We start from the raw sequence: 17,053 nt of genomic DNA on the forward strand, positions 1-17,053 counted from the left end.
CTGCACTGGACACCACCTGAGAGAGAGAGAACACCTGAGGACACTTCAGAGCCACTGTGAAAAAAAAAACAAAAAACAGAAGAAGTTTCATGTCAAATATCTGCAGTGCTGGAAAGTAACTAAGTACATTTACTTTTACTTTGAAATGAAATGTGACAGTCTGCATAATGAGTACTTTGACTTTTGGTACTTTAAGTATATTTTGATGTTAATAGTTTTGTACATCAACTACATTTCGATTGCAGGATTTTTGTGCAACTCAGGATTTCAGGACTGTTGTAGGGGAGAGTGGGGCATCTTGGGTAAGTTGTTACACTGGTTATACCGCCAGTGCCAGAGGGCGCTATTGAAAAAAACTAACTGTTGCATGTCAGAGTTAGAAGTAACTAAGTACAAATACTTTGTTACTTCACTTCAGCAGAGTTGAGTATTTCTTTTTCTGACAACTTTTTATTTTTCCTCGTGACATCAACTTTCTGCTCCTCACAGTTTCAAAACAGACTCGTTACTTTAGTTTAAATAGACAAACGAGGCAAACAGCGTAAAAAGAAATAAGAGGACAAAGATAACGCAAAAAGATGAAAATAACGTGAAAAGAGTAAAACAAAACTGCTGTAAAAGATGTAACATGATGAAAACAATGTAACAAGATGTATCAAGACAAAAACAACATAAAAGATGTAACATGATGAAAATGTCATTACAGTTTTAACAATATGGTAACAACGTAACCAGATGAAAAAAAAAGATAAACATTGTACCTTTAAATCATATCTCTGAATACAACAGATTGTCATCCTGAAACATGTGGACAGATGTTTAACGTCCAGAGTTCTGACAGGACAGTTTGAGGAGACGTCGTCTCAAAGAGCAACAGTTCAAACAGCCTCGGGGGCGGAGACTCCGTGACGCTGTTGCTGGTTGAGTCTCGTCACAAACATTCGGCTGATTGAAGGACAACATGGAGGCAACTGAGCATCAAACCGAGACGGACAGAGACAGACACAGAGACGTCCAGTCTCTAATCCACAGGAAGGATAATTCATAAGTTCTTACTGATGGAGTCTTATCAATAATCAGAGGGGGAAGAAGAACTCCCATCTTTTACTACGGGAAATACACTAATAGGGGAGAGCAGGGCATGTTGTAACACTTTTTGGTTTCACTTTAATTTCTCAGCACATGACAGTCACAAAATCTCCCCATTAAATTAACCAATAAATTCTTGTAAACAAATGCATCATCTTTAGATTTTTACTAATATACATTTATAAATGGTTAACTGTCCTTCATTATGGTTAGCACTGTTAGCAAAAGGTCTACTGTAGCGTTTAACAGGCATGGCTGCATTGTTAGCATTACTGTAGCATATAGCAGACATGGCTAACATGGTTAGCATGAATTTGTTGATCTCATGGGTTTGTTGAGTTTGTGGTGTGAATAAGATCTGGACTAGAGCATATTTAATATCCAGCTGTGATGTTTTGTAGCTTTAATAATTCAGATATTCATCATACACACACACACACACTAAAAATATACGATTCTTTAGTTAGAAATACTTTATAATATTAAAATTAAGGGATTTTTTTTACACATTGACTCAGTTTATCAGTTTAACTCTGATCTCTGCAGCCACAAATAAAACTGACATTGTTTACTGATCCAGATAAACATGTTGATCAGAGTTCAGCGAGTGAACAAACTGACGCCTGCAGCAGCTGAAGGAGCTGCTGTTTCTGCTGTAAATAAACCTGACTGGATCAGTTTTTAATGCTTTAATGAGTCAGATCTCTGCTTAAACCAACAGATGGTTCTACATCAGGATCCTGGAAGGTCCTGGGGAGTTTTGGGGGTCCTGGAGAGTCCTGGAAGGTCCTGGGGAGTCTTGGGGGTCCTGGAGAGTCTTGGAGGGTCTTGGGGGTCCGGGGGCCTGCAGGTGTGTGTATGATGACTGTCTGAAGGTCCTGGAAGCTGCAGAAGGAGGCGTCGCTGTCATCTGACCCAGCTTGGTCCTGGTCTGTCATGTCTGCTTCACTGACAGTAGACAGGGTGGGAAAACAAAGGTTATGTTTTATTTTTTGATATTTTCTCAGTTCTTCCAACAGGTTCTGCTCTTGATCAGGTGACCCACCTGAGCTCAGAGTCACAGTGAACTCTGGTGTGACTGCTGCTGTTACTCTCTCCTCCATCGTTCGCTGGACCATTGGAGCATTCAGGCAGTCGTTGGCATGTTGCCATGGCGATTGTCCTCTTCGTCAGTCGTGTGGAACCGAGCTGCTCGTCATCGCTGGAGTCACTGAGAGGAATGAGCAGAGCATCAGTTACACAAACTGAGACGTCACTTCATTAAATCATTAGACCCTCTGTGCTGTAAAAACGTTTGAAAAACAGACAGAAGAACCGTTACACTGTTCATGAACTGTCTGATTTTATAAACGCTGTTTAGTTCAGCTCTGACTCTACGAGTAAAACGTCAGAGCTCATATTTGATGTATGGATCCGATCGTCACATCACGACCTGAACGCTCACTCTCCTCCTGTAAATTACAGGTGCAGCCACCTCAAACTTCCCCTCCACAACCAACACTTCCTCCCAGTTCCCAGTCAGTTTCCACCCTCCGCTGGTCAACACCCTCCTCCTCAGGGGGCGTTACAAGGTGGAGCCATACTGATGACATCATCAAGGGGGAATCTCTGTGAAGCTGAGTGCGAGGGTGGAGCCTAGCAGGGAACTGCCACAGATCTGTCAGGGACCAAAGGTGAAATCTAGGTGGCTGCATCTGTAAAAAATAAAACGGTTCCTGCAGAACCCTCAGACTGTTGATAACTGACCCCTTCTATATCCCGCCCCTTTTCACTCTGTGCTCCAATAACAGCTGAACATGTTTAGTACCATACATGAGAGTTTGAGCTCCAGAAGGATTTTGTTTGTTTTTTATATTTCTGAGCCATTTTGGTAAAACGTTACTGAGAACCTTCAGAACAGAGTGCAGGGTTCTGTTCTCCCTGGAACACACTTAAAAACTGCAACATGCCATGATATCAGGCATTTTAGGTCGCAGAAATCCCAAAAACATCCTGTGACGTCCTGGTGGGACTGATTCAGTTTTTACAGTTTGTTCCATATTTCTGCTGTTGAGCTCATTTTATTAGCTACTCTTGGCTGATTTAATGTACAGCAATGCATCATGGTCTATAAGATCTTCATATGTTTGTAGCACCGTGGCTGTCATGTGAGAACCACGTATCTCCGACAAGTCAGAAAAACAGCCCGTGTTCATTTTCTGACTGATCACAGAAAGTTTTTTAGAGTTTATTTGACTGAAGAGCGTGAAGCAGCTCCTTAACACATCTGGAGATACATGGTTTTCACTGGACAGCTGAAAAGTAACTACAGCTGTGAGACAAATGGAGTAATGGAGTAAAAAGTATTTCCCTCTGAGATGTAATGGATTAAGGTGTATAAAATGGAAATACTCCGGTAAAGTACAGGTACTTATCTGAAGTTTATCAAATGATTTTCAGACTTATTTCATCGTGACTCTATTATCCGACTGTAACTGAGCTGTTACAGTCTGACAAGCCGTCAACACTCACAGCTCCTCCTCGCCGTCTTCCTGGAAGGTCAGAGGTCGCACGCAGACGACACACGTGTTTCCCAAACTATGAAAACATGGCCGGCAGTACACGCCTGCAAAAACAAAGACGGCAGCAGCAGCAGCTCATAAAAACACAAGAGACAGAAACATGAGAGCTGGAACTCTGACAGGAAGTGGAACATGAGAACTGAAAGGCTGGGTTTAATCAAATGTGACTCTCAAACAGCAGCTTTATCACTTTTTATCTGCCAAAACATCGAGGATAGGAGGAAAAGTGTGAGTTTCATACTAATATCATAATTCTGACATTAAAGGGATACAGGTGTTTTTTTCAAGTGAGTTTGTGTGAGATACTTTATCCATCATCAGTGTTTTACAGACTTTGACAGGAAACCACTATTATATGAGCCAAATATCACTCTCTACAAACCAACCAAACTACAGAGGCAAAATCAGTCATTTTAGCTCACAGAACACCGGAGTTGTTGGTCTGCAGCTGCCTCCATCTGTTAGTGTGTTTGTGTTGCTGTGTGACTTTGAGGAATCTGAACTAACCCTTTAAAACACTGAAGTCACACAATAACACAAACACACTAACAGATGGAGTCGGCAGCAGACCAACAACTCCTGTGTTCTGTGAGCTAAAATCAATGATTTTATCAATGGAGTTTGGTTGGTTTGTAGAGAGTGATATTTGGCTCATATAACCATATAAGTAGTTTCTTGTCAGAAAAGTCTGTCTGACAGAAAGATAAAGAGGTGAAAATATTCTAAACATGGCGTACACTTAATACAGACTATAGAGAAGTGCCTCATGCAACCACACTTTAAATAAATCAAACTATCCCTTTAATGAAGAAAAAAGAGTGGGAAACTGTTATTTAATTTCTTTTTGTCTTATTTTCAGATATCTGATAGAACCTTTGAAGGTCTGTGACAAACACCAACAATATAATATAATATAATAAATTTACATATACATACAGAAGTTAAAGAAAACTCCACAGTTTGCAGAGTAAAACAGGGACTATTTCTTGTTGAAAAGCATCGTATCCATCCGCCCAGTTCTTCTGTCTGGCTGCTGCTTATATTTTGATGTAATATGGAACAAATTGAAGCAAAATAACTTCATGTCAGAGTTGTAATTTCTTATAGAAACTCAGATTTTATAAATGAAGTCTCATAAAAACATTCAATGTTTTCGATGGTTCTAAGTTGCTTCAGCAGGTTGTTCAATGCCGTCTGAAGTTTTCAGCACCTTTGACCTCCTGGTTTGACGTGTGTCAGTTCAGTACTCGAGTAAATGTTTGAACGTGGACGCTGAAGGGTTAAGTGGCCTGAGGGCTGCATTCAGTTACAGTTACTGTCTGTTATCTGTCTGACTTCAGCTGAGTCAACAACAGGCAGGACACTCCCTCTGCACACACACACACACACACACACACACACACACACACACACACACACACACACACACACACACACACACACAAACAATCTGTGCAGCACTGTTCAATATGCAGCCCTTAAGTGCTGGAAAATGTTCTGGAAACTTGTAATCAAGTACAAGTACTGTTACATTACTAAAAGTACTGGTGTTAGACGTGTACTTAAGTAAAAGTAAAAAGTATTTGTCTCAAAAACTACTCAGAGTATTAGTTACTCTGAACTCACCTCTCCAAACTAGAGCTGCAAATTTTGTGTATTTTTCTTTTATCAATGGTTGAAAAGACAAACAATCAATTAATCATTAATAATTTATAAGATACGAAAGACATTTTCCATTTTTTTCACTTTTTTAAAATCATTTTTATTTCATATTAGAGTTTAAAAGTTGAGAGTCAGATGAGCTGCAGTTACTATCATGATTATTAATTAATTATACATGAATACATTTAAATTGGTTAAATTCCACACAGCAATCAATTGATTAATGATTAGTTATTAACATCCTCACTCCTACTGCAGCATTTTGTATGTCTTTGTTCTCATTGGTCCGTTTGTGATCAGATCACCTGATTGGTTACTAAAATACAGATGAAATGTTTGGATGAATACTTAAACTACAAGTAAAAGTACAGACTAGAAAATTTACTAATGAAAGTACACATACCCCAAAAAAACTATTTAATCACAGTAATTTGAGTATTTGTAATTAGTTACTTTCACCCTGCAGCCTTCGTTGCTTCTAGATTTATTTACAGTTTATTAAGTTTTCATACTGAGTCTGATTTATTTGTACTTTATTATTGTACATGTAGGAGCCTAAATGCAATTCGCTGATTTTTGGTGAAAAAAGTTAGTAATAAATAATTGAATTAAATGTAAAAACAGTTAAAAATAACAGTAGTATAAGTTAATAGATTTAGAAGGAATTAAAAGATATTTTCAGCTCATATATACTATTATAATATTATATCCATTTATATATTATATATTGATGATTAATAAATTAATCATTTAAAATGCATTTGGATTGTTTTAAATGGCTGTAAATACAGTTTATGTCATATTTGTAATGGATGGGAGGTTAAAACAGTTTGGTGTTTTCAAGTTACTGCACACCTTTAATTACTTTAATTGAGACTTTAACCTGAAGTCAGTCAGTCAGGTGAGGCGAGAGAAAAGCAAGACGGTTTTCTGACGTCTCCCTTTTTCCTCTCGTCGCTTATTTTTGCTGAGATGTGACGGATGGATACTTTGCACACCTGATATTTTCTTTATTTGTTTTTGTTTCAGTAAACTGTTCAAACTCTCTGAGTGGTCTGGTGGATTTTTTCACTGATGTGGAGAAAGACGAGGAGAATCATCACCTGTGAAACCTACAGTATAAAATCTGTTAGTACACATCAGACAGCTGACACACCTGAACACTGTGGGACGTCACAGGCGACCATGTTGTCATCCCCCGGTGTCACCGCCTCGCCGCAGGCCACACAGCTGACTGATGACAGACCCAGCAGGTGAGACAGGTGAGCTCCTCCAGGTAACCTGAGACAGACAGACAGACAGACAGACAGGCAGGCAGACAGACAGGCAGACAGGCAGACAGAGGTGGGTGACGACACTCTGATTGATTTCATTCACATTGCATCCAAAACTAAATCTGCCAAACTTTCTTTTCTCACACTGCATTTATTCAGTTTACAGTGATAACAGCAGCAGATTGTTTAAACTTGTTGTTCTTTAAACTTGAGGTCTGCAATTCATTAAAGACGTAAACAAAAGCAGATTCTCATTTCTAGCTGATGATGGTGGATTTTGTCGCTGAAATAAAGACTCACAAACAGATTTCATAAGTGTAGCTGGCTGATGTAAGCTAATGCTAATGCTAACTGGACTTGAGTCAGCTGAGAGTCTCCAGCTGATGTTTTAATGTTTCCATCTGACACGTTTTAAAACAAGAACCCTGTGAAAGTGTTTATGTAAGTTGGCTAACAGCTGCGTACATGATATAACATTAATGCTAACAGACTGAGGCTGAAGCTAGCTTACATCTCAGCAAACACTGGTCAGATGGTGAAATACTGCAGGTATATCTACATGATAGATGACAGAAATACACTCATTAACGTGGGAAAAGGAAGAGCAGGGACTCGATTAGTGCAGCGGACCTTGAGACGGGTCACCCAGCCAGACCAGCTGGACCACAATCACCACAGGAAGTGAGCGTCCTGCACACCTTCAGCATGGAGAGAAATAGAAAGCTTGACAGATCTAGTTACGGTTGTTAACCTGTGATTGGACAGTTGATGCACCATTTGAATAACACAGTGGAGTTCGGACACGTCCTAAATGCAAATCGTCTAAAAAGAGCCTGAAAGCTTCTGTTGGCTTCTAGAAGATGAAACAGTTCTGTACCTCAGCAGGAGAGTTTGAAGGCGACTCCCTCCTCCTCCTCCTCCTCCTCCTCCTCCTCCTCCTCCTCCAGCTCGGCTCCTGACTGCAGACCTCCTCAGGGCTCTCCCCTCCATCCTCCTCTGATCCAGGATCTTCTGCCGGAGGAACCGGATCCTCTCCTGAGAACAACAGCTCATCAGTTTTATGTTTCACTTTCCTTCTCCTTGACACGGTTTCATCTTCTCCTCTTACAGAATAACAACTGCAGCTGCTGCCGAGGAGCCTCTGAGCAAAACATGTCGCCTGAATGAAGAGTAACTGCAGAGGTGGGAAGTAACTAAGTACAAATACAGACTGTTCTCCACAAACCATCCAGACAGATTCTTGATTTATCAGTGCATGAAAATATTTCACAGTAAACAGCAGTGTAATCAGCTCCTGCAGGTTCTCTGATGTTCAAGGACAAAATGACGGAACAGTAGAGTGGTAACTTTCAGAATTGTATCTCAAAAATGGTATTTTTTAAAAATGGTTGAATTGTATTCTGTGTTGCACTCAGTGCAAAACAGAGCATCTATAAGCATCAGTTTGTTTCTTATGGAGCAGAAATCACAGGCATCTAAATGTTGTCCAGATGAGGGACACATTTTCTCAGACTTTTTCCTTGAAAACTGACTTTTTGACACGAGTTTGAAATTTGCGTGCAGCCTAAACAGACGGAACAATAATCCATCAGAGTAAATCACACAGGACAGACGGGATGAGTGGAGAACAATGTAAAAGAGGTAAAGAGACAAAGAAGACATGCATGAAAAAGATGTAACAAGACAGAAACAATGTAAAAGACGAGTAAGAAGAAGTACAAGTAATAATACAGAAATGCCCAAAAACACACAACAAGATGACAAAGACATAAAGAAAGGTCACAAGACAAAAGACTTTCCAGGACGTAAATGACATAAAGAACATAAGACAAAAAAGACATAACAAGACAGAAACGATGTAAAAGAGGTAAGACGAAAAAAAGACAGAATGAAACACAAACAACATGAGAGACGCAACGAGATGAAAAACAGGTAACAAGACATGATAAAAATTAAAAAAGACCAACCAACAAAAAAGACATGAAAGGACGAAAAAGATGCAACAAGATGAAAAGTATGAAAAGACACGTCAAGACAAAAAAAAAAAAAGATGTAAAAGATGTAAGAAGACAAAAACGACAAGAGGGAGACTCTGGTGGAGGAAAGGTGACGTTCAGTTGTCTTTACACAAAAACAGTAAGTAGAAATTTGACTTTTTACTTTTATACTCCGAGGACATCTCAGAGCCTGAACTTTTTCACTTTTACCGCAGGAAACAAGTTGAACGAGTACTTCAACTGTTACACAAATATATCTGTTCTTCTGCTGCAGTAAAGACTGAGAGGACTCAGAATAAAGTTTGCAGCAGAAATCAAACAGCAGCAGGAGGAAGAGGAGGAACAGAGGCTGTTTGTTAACATGAAGGCGGCTGTAAAAAGTGATGCAGAGATAAACGGACATGTTGTAACAACAGAGCTCCTGCTGACTGATGGACTGATGGTGAAACCTGAACAGAGCTGCTCTGTCTGCTCCTCACTGTGCAGTTTAGCCTGCAGCACTTTCAACTGAAACATCAGGTCTGCTCACTCTGTGTGTGTGTGTGTGTGTGTGTGTGTGTGTGTGTGTGTGTGTGTGTGTGTGTGTGTGTGTGTGTGTGTGCAGCAATGCTGCAGCTGCTGAACATATTTTCACACTGTTCAAAACTCAATCAAACACTGGACATGTTTGTGTGTTTGCACAGTTAAAGGCTGCAAATCGATCAGTCAACAATTAAAACGTAAAAATCCAAAAAGAATCATTTTAGGGATCTATCTATCTATCTATCTATCTATCTATCTATCTATCTATATAAAAGAATATATTTTCACCAAACAGCCATCAGAATTATTGCCAGATTGATCACTAGTTGAAAAATCAGGTGGAGCTCCACCCGTTTTCACGTTTGGACCTATTTTTCAATGGACAGGATTGTCACAGGATCTTGGACTTCGATCAGCATTTTTCATCATGTCATCGATCAAACAAGTAATTGATTAATCGAGAAAATAATCAACAGATTAATCGACAATGGTTGCCATCCTATGAGATTTGTGTTTGAGCCCCTGCTAGCTCCTGATGCCACAGTGACTTCCTGTTTTAACAGCTGATTGCTCCTGATTGGACAAAGGTACCGATGTGTCCTGGCATCAGATTTACACACTGTCAAAGTTTTTACCAGCTGAGACATTTGTGAAGTTTTAATGGTTGGATCTGGTTTAGTAAACCAGTGTGAGGCTGGTTAGCAGCAGGCTAACTGAGACGTGAGACTGAGGGAGTTTATGATCAGACTTCATGAGGAGCTGCTGGGACAGTTTAGTGTCTTCCAGTCTGGTTCAGTGTGTTTCAGGGTCTTTCTGAGAGTTTGCAGAGTTTTGAGGGGTTTCGTCGTGCAGGTTTGGACCTGCCTCCCGTTTCCTCGTCTCACAGTCTCATTCTGCGGATTCTTCAGATGCCTCTGCGCTCTGTGACCTCTCACCCACAGCAGCTGGTCGTCCTCTCTGAAGAGACGATAACAGCCTGCAGCTCCTCGCCGTCACAGAGCGCTCTGAGATGACTGCTGTCTCTGAGGTAGAGGAGCTGCTGCTGTTTGTCTTCTGTTTGATGCAAATATGAAGCTTTAACATTTCAAATTACCCTGAGATCTGGTACAACATTTGCAAATTCTGTAACTGCTGCTCTCCTCTGAGAGAATTTGAAAAAAAAAAAAGAGTAACAGTGTGCAGCTCCTCACCTGTCTGTCTCTCTGTCTGTCTCTCTGTCTGTCTGTCTGTCTGTCTAAAAAACACACCTTTACAGTGACAGCAGGAGTGGGTGGGGCTTACAGGAGAAAAAACTGCCCTCAGGCTTCTTCTTCTTCTTCTTCTTCTTCTGCTTCATGTCACCCGATCAGTTTACATCATCTCTGTGTCGACTAAAACCCTCCAGGAAAACAGGAGCAGGTTTTACAGAGACCAGGAAACGTGTCCTCCTCTGGTAATAAAGGACCAGTCTGTGGGATTTAGTGACATCTAGTGGTGCACATTGAAATCCCATCTTTGTATCCCACACAGTGCTGATGTGTGAACAAGACGACTCAAGAGGTGTGTTGAATTAAGAGCTAATACAAACACAAATACTGTTATGGCAAAGGTGGTGCATGTAGCTCCTTCAAACTTCACTACTTTTCTCCTTTAATCTGTTATTTTTTCAGATTTATTGCTAAAAAATGAATCATCTGACAGAAATATACTCGTTGTGTTTGGATCAAAGAGCAGGAGCTGGATAAGGGAGCCGCGCTGTCAAGGTCCCGCCCACACGGTCAGCTGACTGTCAGTCATGGCATAAAACCCTGTTTTCATATCATCAAATAACTAATTCAAATCAAACTGATGAGAAAAAAAACACCTGAACAAACATCAGTGTGAGAAGAACTACCTAAAATAACAGAAACCATCTTTATTTGACGTGAACTTTGATGTTTTAGTTTGGGGCCATGTCCCCTCTGTTACCATGGGGAGGCAGGATTTATGAGCTGTACCGCAGCCAGCCACCAGGGGGCGACCGAGACTGAACTCACATGGATATTAAATAAGCAACAGGTTGTGGTTGTGTGTATGGTTACAAGGTTTGGTCATGTTACATGAGACTGTTTTTATGCCCCTCCCACTGCCACGCCCCCTTTTTGCCAAATTGTTTGGAACACAAACACACAAATACACCAAAAACATCATAGAAACTCTATGTTAATGTAAACGCGCGTGTGTGTGTGTGTACCAGCTCTCTCTCTGGATGATATGAAGCACACACGACTCGTCTGCAGCGCTGCACGAATCCTCCAATCAGAGACACCAGCAGAGTCAGACCCAACAGGAGTCCTGCAACACAAACCAGAACGTATCTATATATAAATCTATATTTAATGAATATAGACGGACGCTTCAGTGGGACGTGAAGCCATCAGACTGGTGTGATTCTGATGTGATGTTTGCAGTCTAGAAGACGAGAGATAAATGCTAAAATATATTAACATTAGGATGAACAACTGAACTGTCCCCAGATGAGGTCTGTGTCCAGATATCAATGCAAGGAAAAACACAAAACCACACACATCCAGGTGAAATACCAAGTTCAGGGTCAGAATACCTGTGGTGATGATGTCATATCCTGTGTATTCTTACCGAGGACGAAACATGTGATGTAGTTTGGCTCTGACGGCTCCAGCAGACACTTCCTGCTGATCACCGTGATGTTTCCCGCCTGCAGGACGTTAAAGGACGCCACCAGGTCTCTGAAGATGTCTGAGGCGTAACCTGATCCGTTCACCTGCACCGCCATCGTCACCGGAGCTGAAGGGACACGTGTTACTATGGTTACCACCGCTCTGACTGACGTTGCACGTCTGGTTCAGGTCAGGACTGTTGTCTCACCTCTGGCCACGACGTCCCCCTTCACCTGGTGGTGCACCTGATCCAGCATCCAGAACACCAGGAAGTCCAGCGCCACCAGCAGGCCGCCCATCACCATGTGTCTGAGGACCGAGACCACGCCCACCGACACCGCCCGCCACTCTTGGTCCGTCAGGTGAAATGACACTGCAGGACAGATGGGACACTTCAGCTCAGATCAGTTCATTTCATTTCATTGCAGTTTCACTAAAACACACACACACACACACACACACACACACACACACACACACACACACAGGGGTACTGACGTGGTGTGCTGTAGGTCTTGGCTTCTCTGGATGTGATTGGCAGGACTGAGGCTCCACCCCCTGAGGTCACCTGGTGGTCGAGCCGCTCAAACTCAGAACTGATGTAGACGTTATCAAAGTCGATGTCACTGAGATACCTGCGTCTGTACTGCACCGCCCTGCGCACGCGCACACACACACACACACACACACACACACTATAACCACACAGCGCCCCCTGAGGCTGTACTGCACATCACACTCTTAGAAAACAAAACTACAGCATTTACAAAAATGAAACAAGTTATTCTTGAGACTTCACTACTACTGGGACAAATTATCAACACATGCTAATATTACAATGCTAACATGGCGACATTCCTTCAGTTAGCATGTTAGCTTGCATGTTAATTGACGAACTGTTAGTATTGAACTGAAGCGTATAGATGAAGTAAACTGAAGCTCCTGACCTCAGGAAGGAGCAGGCGAGCAGGACGAGGCCGCCGTACGCCAGTGGCTCACTGAGCTTCTGAAACACGTGCAGGTCCAGTGAAACCTCCTCCATGATGTCCTGAGACACCTGCTGCAGAGAGCGGCTGCTGTTGGCATCCAGGTCAAAGGTCACTGAGGCTGAGATGTTGAAGTCAAACTCCCGCTTCATTCGCTCAAACGCTGCAACAGTGGCTGAAGGAAGACAGACTCGACGACTCAGCAGCAGGACTGAGTTTATCAATAAAGGTTAAAAACGGTGAATGAACTTACGAGCTGCCAGACGTGTTTTCAGATGGTCGGCGATGTAAGAAGGGATGATGCAGAAGAGCTCACCGACTGAAACAGACACTTTGAAAATTAATGATGTATAAAGTGCTGAAAACAATCTTAATTTTGTTGTTGTTCTTTGGAAAAAGAAAAGAATATGAGGTGTGTGTGTCTCCTTCTCTCATTTGGAAACTTTGTACTCAGTGTCAGTGAACGCACCACGAGCGAGGTTGCAGAGCGGCAGGAAGCTGTCCACGATATCACACAGGAAGTTGAACTCTCCCAGCAGGTTGGAGCAGTCGGCCCGAGCCTCGGCGAACACCACCCGGCACTTCCTGTACGGAGAGCCCAGTTTGGCATTGCAGACGTCGCCGATGTCCACCAGGAAGTGGAGGACATTCCTCAGAGTCCGAGCTGCAGAGTCAGAGGTCACATGACTCAGGGTTTCAGGTCTTCTGGAACCCCTTAACATAAACCTCACTGGTTTACAAGAACCTCTATAATGTCCTTAAGTACTCCTAGAACCTCTACAATGACCCCATAATCTCCCAAAGGACCCCTAAAACATCTTTAAGACCCTATAAAAACCTCATCAAGAACTCTCTGAACCTTCCCAAGGACACCTAGAACTTCCTCAAGGACTTTTTGAACCTCATTAATATCCCTTCAAACTTTCTCAATGTTTCCATAAGCTCTTCAAGGACTTCTGGAACCTCTCATTTAAGTATTTTGAGTTTGGGCTTCAAATCTCCTCAAGTCCTCCTGGAATCTCCTTGAGAACACTCAAAACTTCCTCAGACTCCTGGAAAGTCTCCTGTAATCTAAAGCAGGACCCCAAACCCTCCCCACTGAACCTCCTGAAGAAGTCCTGGAACTTCCTCAAGGCTCCCTGGAAATCAGTGCAGACTAATTTCAGTTCAGACTTTGAAACTCTACAGTCGACTCTGAATATCAAACTTTTCCAGGACTGATGAGGTGAAGGGCTGAAGGAAAATAGTTGTTGTGTTTCTTTGTGTGTCTGTGTGTTGTGTGTCAGACTGTCACTCACCAACATGGCGGACGCTGTCAGTCAGAGCGTGGATGAAGTTCTGGACTCTTCCTGCTGCAGCGACGGCGTTACTGCTGATCTCTCTGATTCTGTCCAACGCAGCTGCAAACACACACAGTTCAAAACACACACACATCCAAAACCAAACACATATGACAGTATAATGTCATGTTAACACATGAAGCTAAACTGTTTTCTAAAGTTTGATCATTAAGCCTGCTATGGCGTGTTTATGACAGGTTATGATGTCTTGTTTAATGAATTTTGTCAAGACATTTCAAACAATGTCAATTTTGCATTAAAAATGACTCGTCTGACTGAATGACACTTAATGACAACAATCATAAACATTCATAAAGATATTGGTAACAGGTGTCATGACATGGTTATGACTGGGTCTTACAGAAAAGAGGCATGGCCGATCTCTGCATCAGTTCCTGCGTCTGATTGGCTGCCAGCTCGGCTCCACACAGTAGACTGGCGGCGGCTCGTTCTGTGTTTTCTAACGTGTTGGCGATCGGACCGGACAACAGCGCCGAGGCAAACAGGAAGAGGAGGAAGTTCCTACCCTGAGCTGAAACACAAAGAGCGACTGTGATAGGCTGAGCAGGGCCACACCACCTTCTGAAGCCACGCCTTTATTTGGGAACCCCAAATAAAACCAAAAGTTTTAACTCTAATTTGTTGAACATGACATTAATTCATAACAATCAAATAAAATCACTTGAGAGGAACTTTGTCATTTGATTTTTATGATAATTTAAAAAAGTAAACGATAATAAATTTAAATTATTTAGAAAGCACAATATGGTATCTTAAGATAAAGTGAGAGAAAGGATATTTTTTATTTCTCCTTTTCTTAAATAAATTTAAAAGTAGTCCCTCCCCTCTGAACTGAACCTCTCTGGCTCCCCCAGTGGAGGTTTAATGTAATGCTGAATAATCTGGTCATTTTATATTTATATCATGTTTCAGTCTCCACCATGTTTTAAATTATTTTCTTAAAAATGTCCTCATGAGATCAGGTGTTAATTACTTTGCTGTTAGTGAGCTAAAAACTTAATGAGACGTCACATTGTTGGTGAGCCAGCTAAAAAGTTAAAGTGTTACATTTTTTATTGGGTAACTCAACTAAAACTTTAACAAAATGTTCCAGTGTTTACCAGCTAGCTAAAAAATCAAATTGTTACATTATTTGCCAGCAAGCAAAAGTTAACAAAGTGTTAAATTTTTTACGGAGTAATTCATCTGAGAAGTTAACAAAATGCTACACTAGTTTCTAGTTAGCTAAAAACAAAATGTCATGTCTGTGCGCCACATGTTTGTTCCTTTGTTTGGACTTTTTTTAACTGACTAGATTGTGACCAGATTAATTAACTGTACAAATGACCAGGAGATTAATCAACGACAGAAATGATGGTTAGTTGAAGTCTTATCATCATGGATTGTAGATGGTGAAAACTTGAACCTCACTCCATCTACAGAATTAAAATGTAAACGGAGTCAGTCTGAGAAGAGGGAGGAGCCTGTCAGAGCTGACAGGACCAACCTGAGCAGAGCGACGGCAGCAGCACCATGACGTCGGCACGGATGGCGGCGGACAGGCCCATCCCGAAGGCGGCCAGCGCGGCCACAGCCAGCGTGATGTAGACGCACGACCACAGCGGCTGTTTGTGCAGGAGGAGAGCCGCGAGTCCGTACAGAGACGCCATCAGCAGCCCAGAGACAAATGCCATGAGGCTCCGCCCCCCTTCCAACAGATGACCTCTGAACTTCCTCCAGCTGCTGCGCCCAGAGCATCCTGCTGACCTGAGGATGGACAGACAGCGTCAAACCAGACCGTCCCAAGTATTCCAGTATTTTTACTCAAGTACTGCAGTACAAATAATTATCATCCTGCTTTATACTCCACACACCACAACCCAGGGAACTCCACTTACAATAAGGGTTCTAAGAGGGTTCTACCTGAAGGGCTGAGGTTCTACCCACAATCATTTACTTCTGAAGAAAGGGTTCATAAAGGGTTCTATGGAGAAAACATTTTTTTCATCCAAAGAACCTTTTTGGAAGGAAGAACTCTTCAAGAACTCTTGAGAAGTGTTTGTTTTATTTTCTTTTTAATCATTATTATGTTTTTTTTTTTAGCTTTTATCATTTTAAATGTTGAAATTCCTTATTTTTTCATTTTTTTATTGTTTTTGTTCATTTAGTTTTTTTTAGAGTCATTTTAAGTGTTTATTTAAATTATAATTAATAAATTGTTTCTCATGTAGTCAACAATGTTCATATGTTTTCATTTTTTCATTGTTTTATTACTACAGCAACCGCTATTATTATTTTAATATTTTTGTAAATATTTTAAGGAATATTTTGTATTACTTATATATTTTTGTTTTATTTTGTCACACATTATGTATTTTTAAAATTCATCCCATTTAAATTCATTTGATTGTTTATTAAAATAATCATTCAGCCAGTTAACCTAAAGGTCCAGTGTGACAGATTTAGGAGGATTTATTGTCACTGTGTTTTTGCTACTTAAACTTAAATATTGATTAATGTAGAAAATGATCAGCAGATTAATCAATAATGAAAATAATCGGTGCTTAATGAACTGTGAAGTAAAGTTTGACCAAAAAGAAAAAAAATTCTGAACATGTTATGATGAAAACACTGCAGACTGTGAGTGAATCTGTCAGCCTTTAGCGTTAGCCCCCCGCTAGCCTGCTAACCAGCTGTAGCATTATTAGCTCACCTGTTCAGGACTCCGCTGACAGCCTGCGTGACTCCGCCCCTCTCCACCTGGACGCTGACGTCAGTTTTCATCAGGTGTCTTTTCCTTTTTCCACTCTTCATCCTGTCAACGTGTCTCACTGAGTTGAAAATGTTTTCATCATGTCTCCATGGAGACCAGACACCTGATGATGTCAATTTGAAACTTCCAGAAGCTCCAACAAGCAAACCACCGAACAACTGACAAACCAAAACAACAACAACAACAGCAGCA

General features: G+C 41.3%; 1 protein-coding gene across 1 annotated transcript; it reads right to left on the reverse strand.

Annotated features, from left to right (window-relative positions):
- Window positions 1–430: 430 nt before the first annotated feature.
- Window positions 431–17,046, reverse strand: dcst2 (DC-STAMP domain containing 2). Its single transcript, XM_084727389.1, has 16 exons — window positions 16,802–17,046; window positions 15,596–15,855; window positions 14,450–14,620; window positions 14,047–14,148; window positions 13,218–13,412; window positions 13,002–13,067; window positions 12,710–12,923; window positions 12,261–12,418; window positions 11,971–12,135; window positions 11,722–11,889; window positions 11,318–11,418; window positions 7,464–7,621; window positions 6,469–6,593; window positions 3,601–3,694; window positions 2,135–2,299; window positions 431–2,037 (listed from the first exon to the last, which is right to left on the reverse strand). The coding sequence occupies exons 1-16, from the start codon at window positions 16,900–16,902 to the stop codon at window positions 1,779–1,781; spliced, it is 2,502 nt and encodes an 833-aa protein (XP_084583515.1). The 5' UTR covers window positions 16,903–17,046; the 3' UTR covers window positions 431–1,778.
- Between the last annotated feature and the right edge of the window lie 7 nt (window positions 17,047–17,053).

The sequence above is a fragment of the Lutjanus erythropterus genome, chromosome 9 (assembly GCF_056507025.1).
Source record: "Lutjanus erythropterus isolate fLutEry1 chromosome 9, fLutEry1.hap2, whole genome shotgun sequence".
Classification (NCBI taxonomy): Eukaryota; Metazoa; Chordata; class Actinopteri; order Lutjaniformes; family Lutjanidae; genus Lutjanus; species Lutjanus erythropterus.

Excerpts from the sequence above, each read along its gene's own strand:
- dcst2 (XM_084727389.1), bottom strand. The coding sequence starts at position 16,902 with ATGAAGAGTGGAAAAAGGAAAAGACACCTGATGAAAACTGACGTCAGC. Across the intron at positions 13,068-13,217 it reads GCTCTGCAACCTCGCTCGTG|TCGGTGAGCTCTTCTGCATC; the intron begins GTGCGTTCACTG and ends TGTCTGTTTCAG. Across the intron at positions 6,594-7,463 it reads CTTCAAACTCTCCTGCTGAG|GTTACCTGGAGGAGCTCACC; the intron begins GTACAGAACTGT and ends TGTCTGTCTCAG.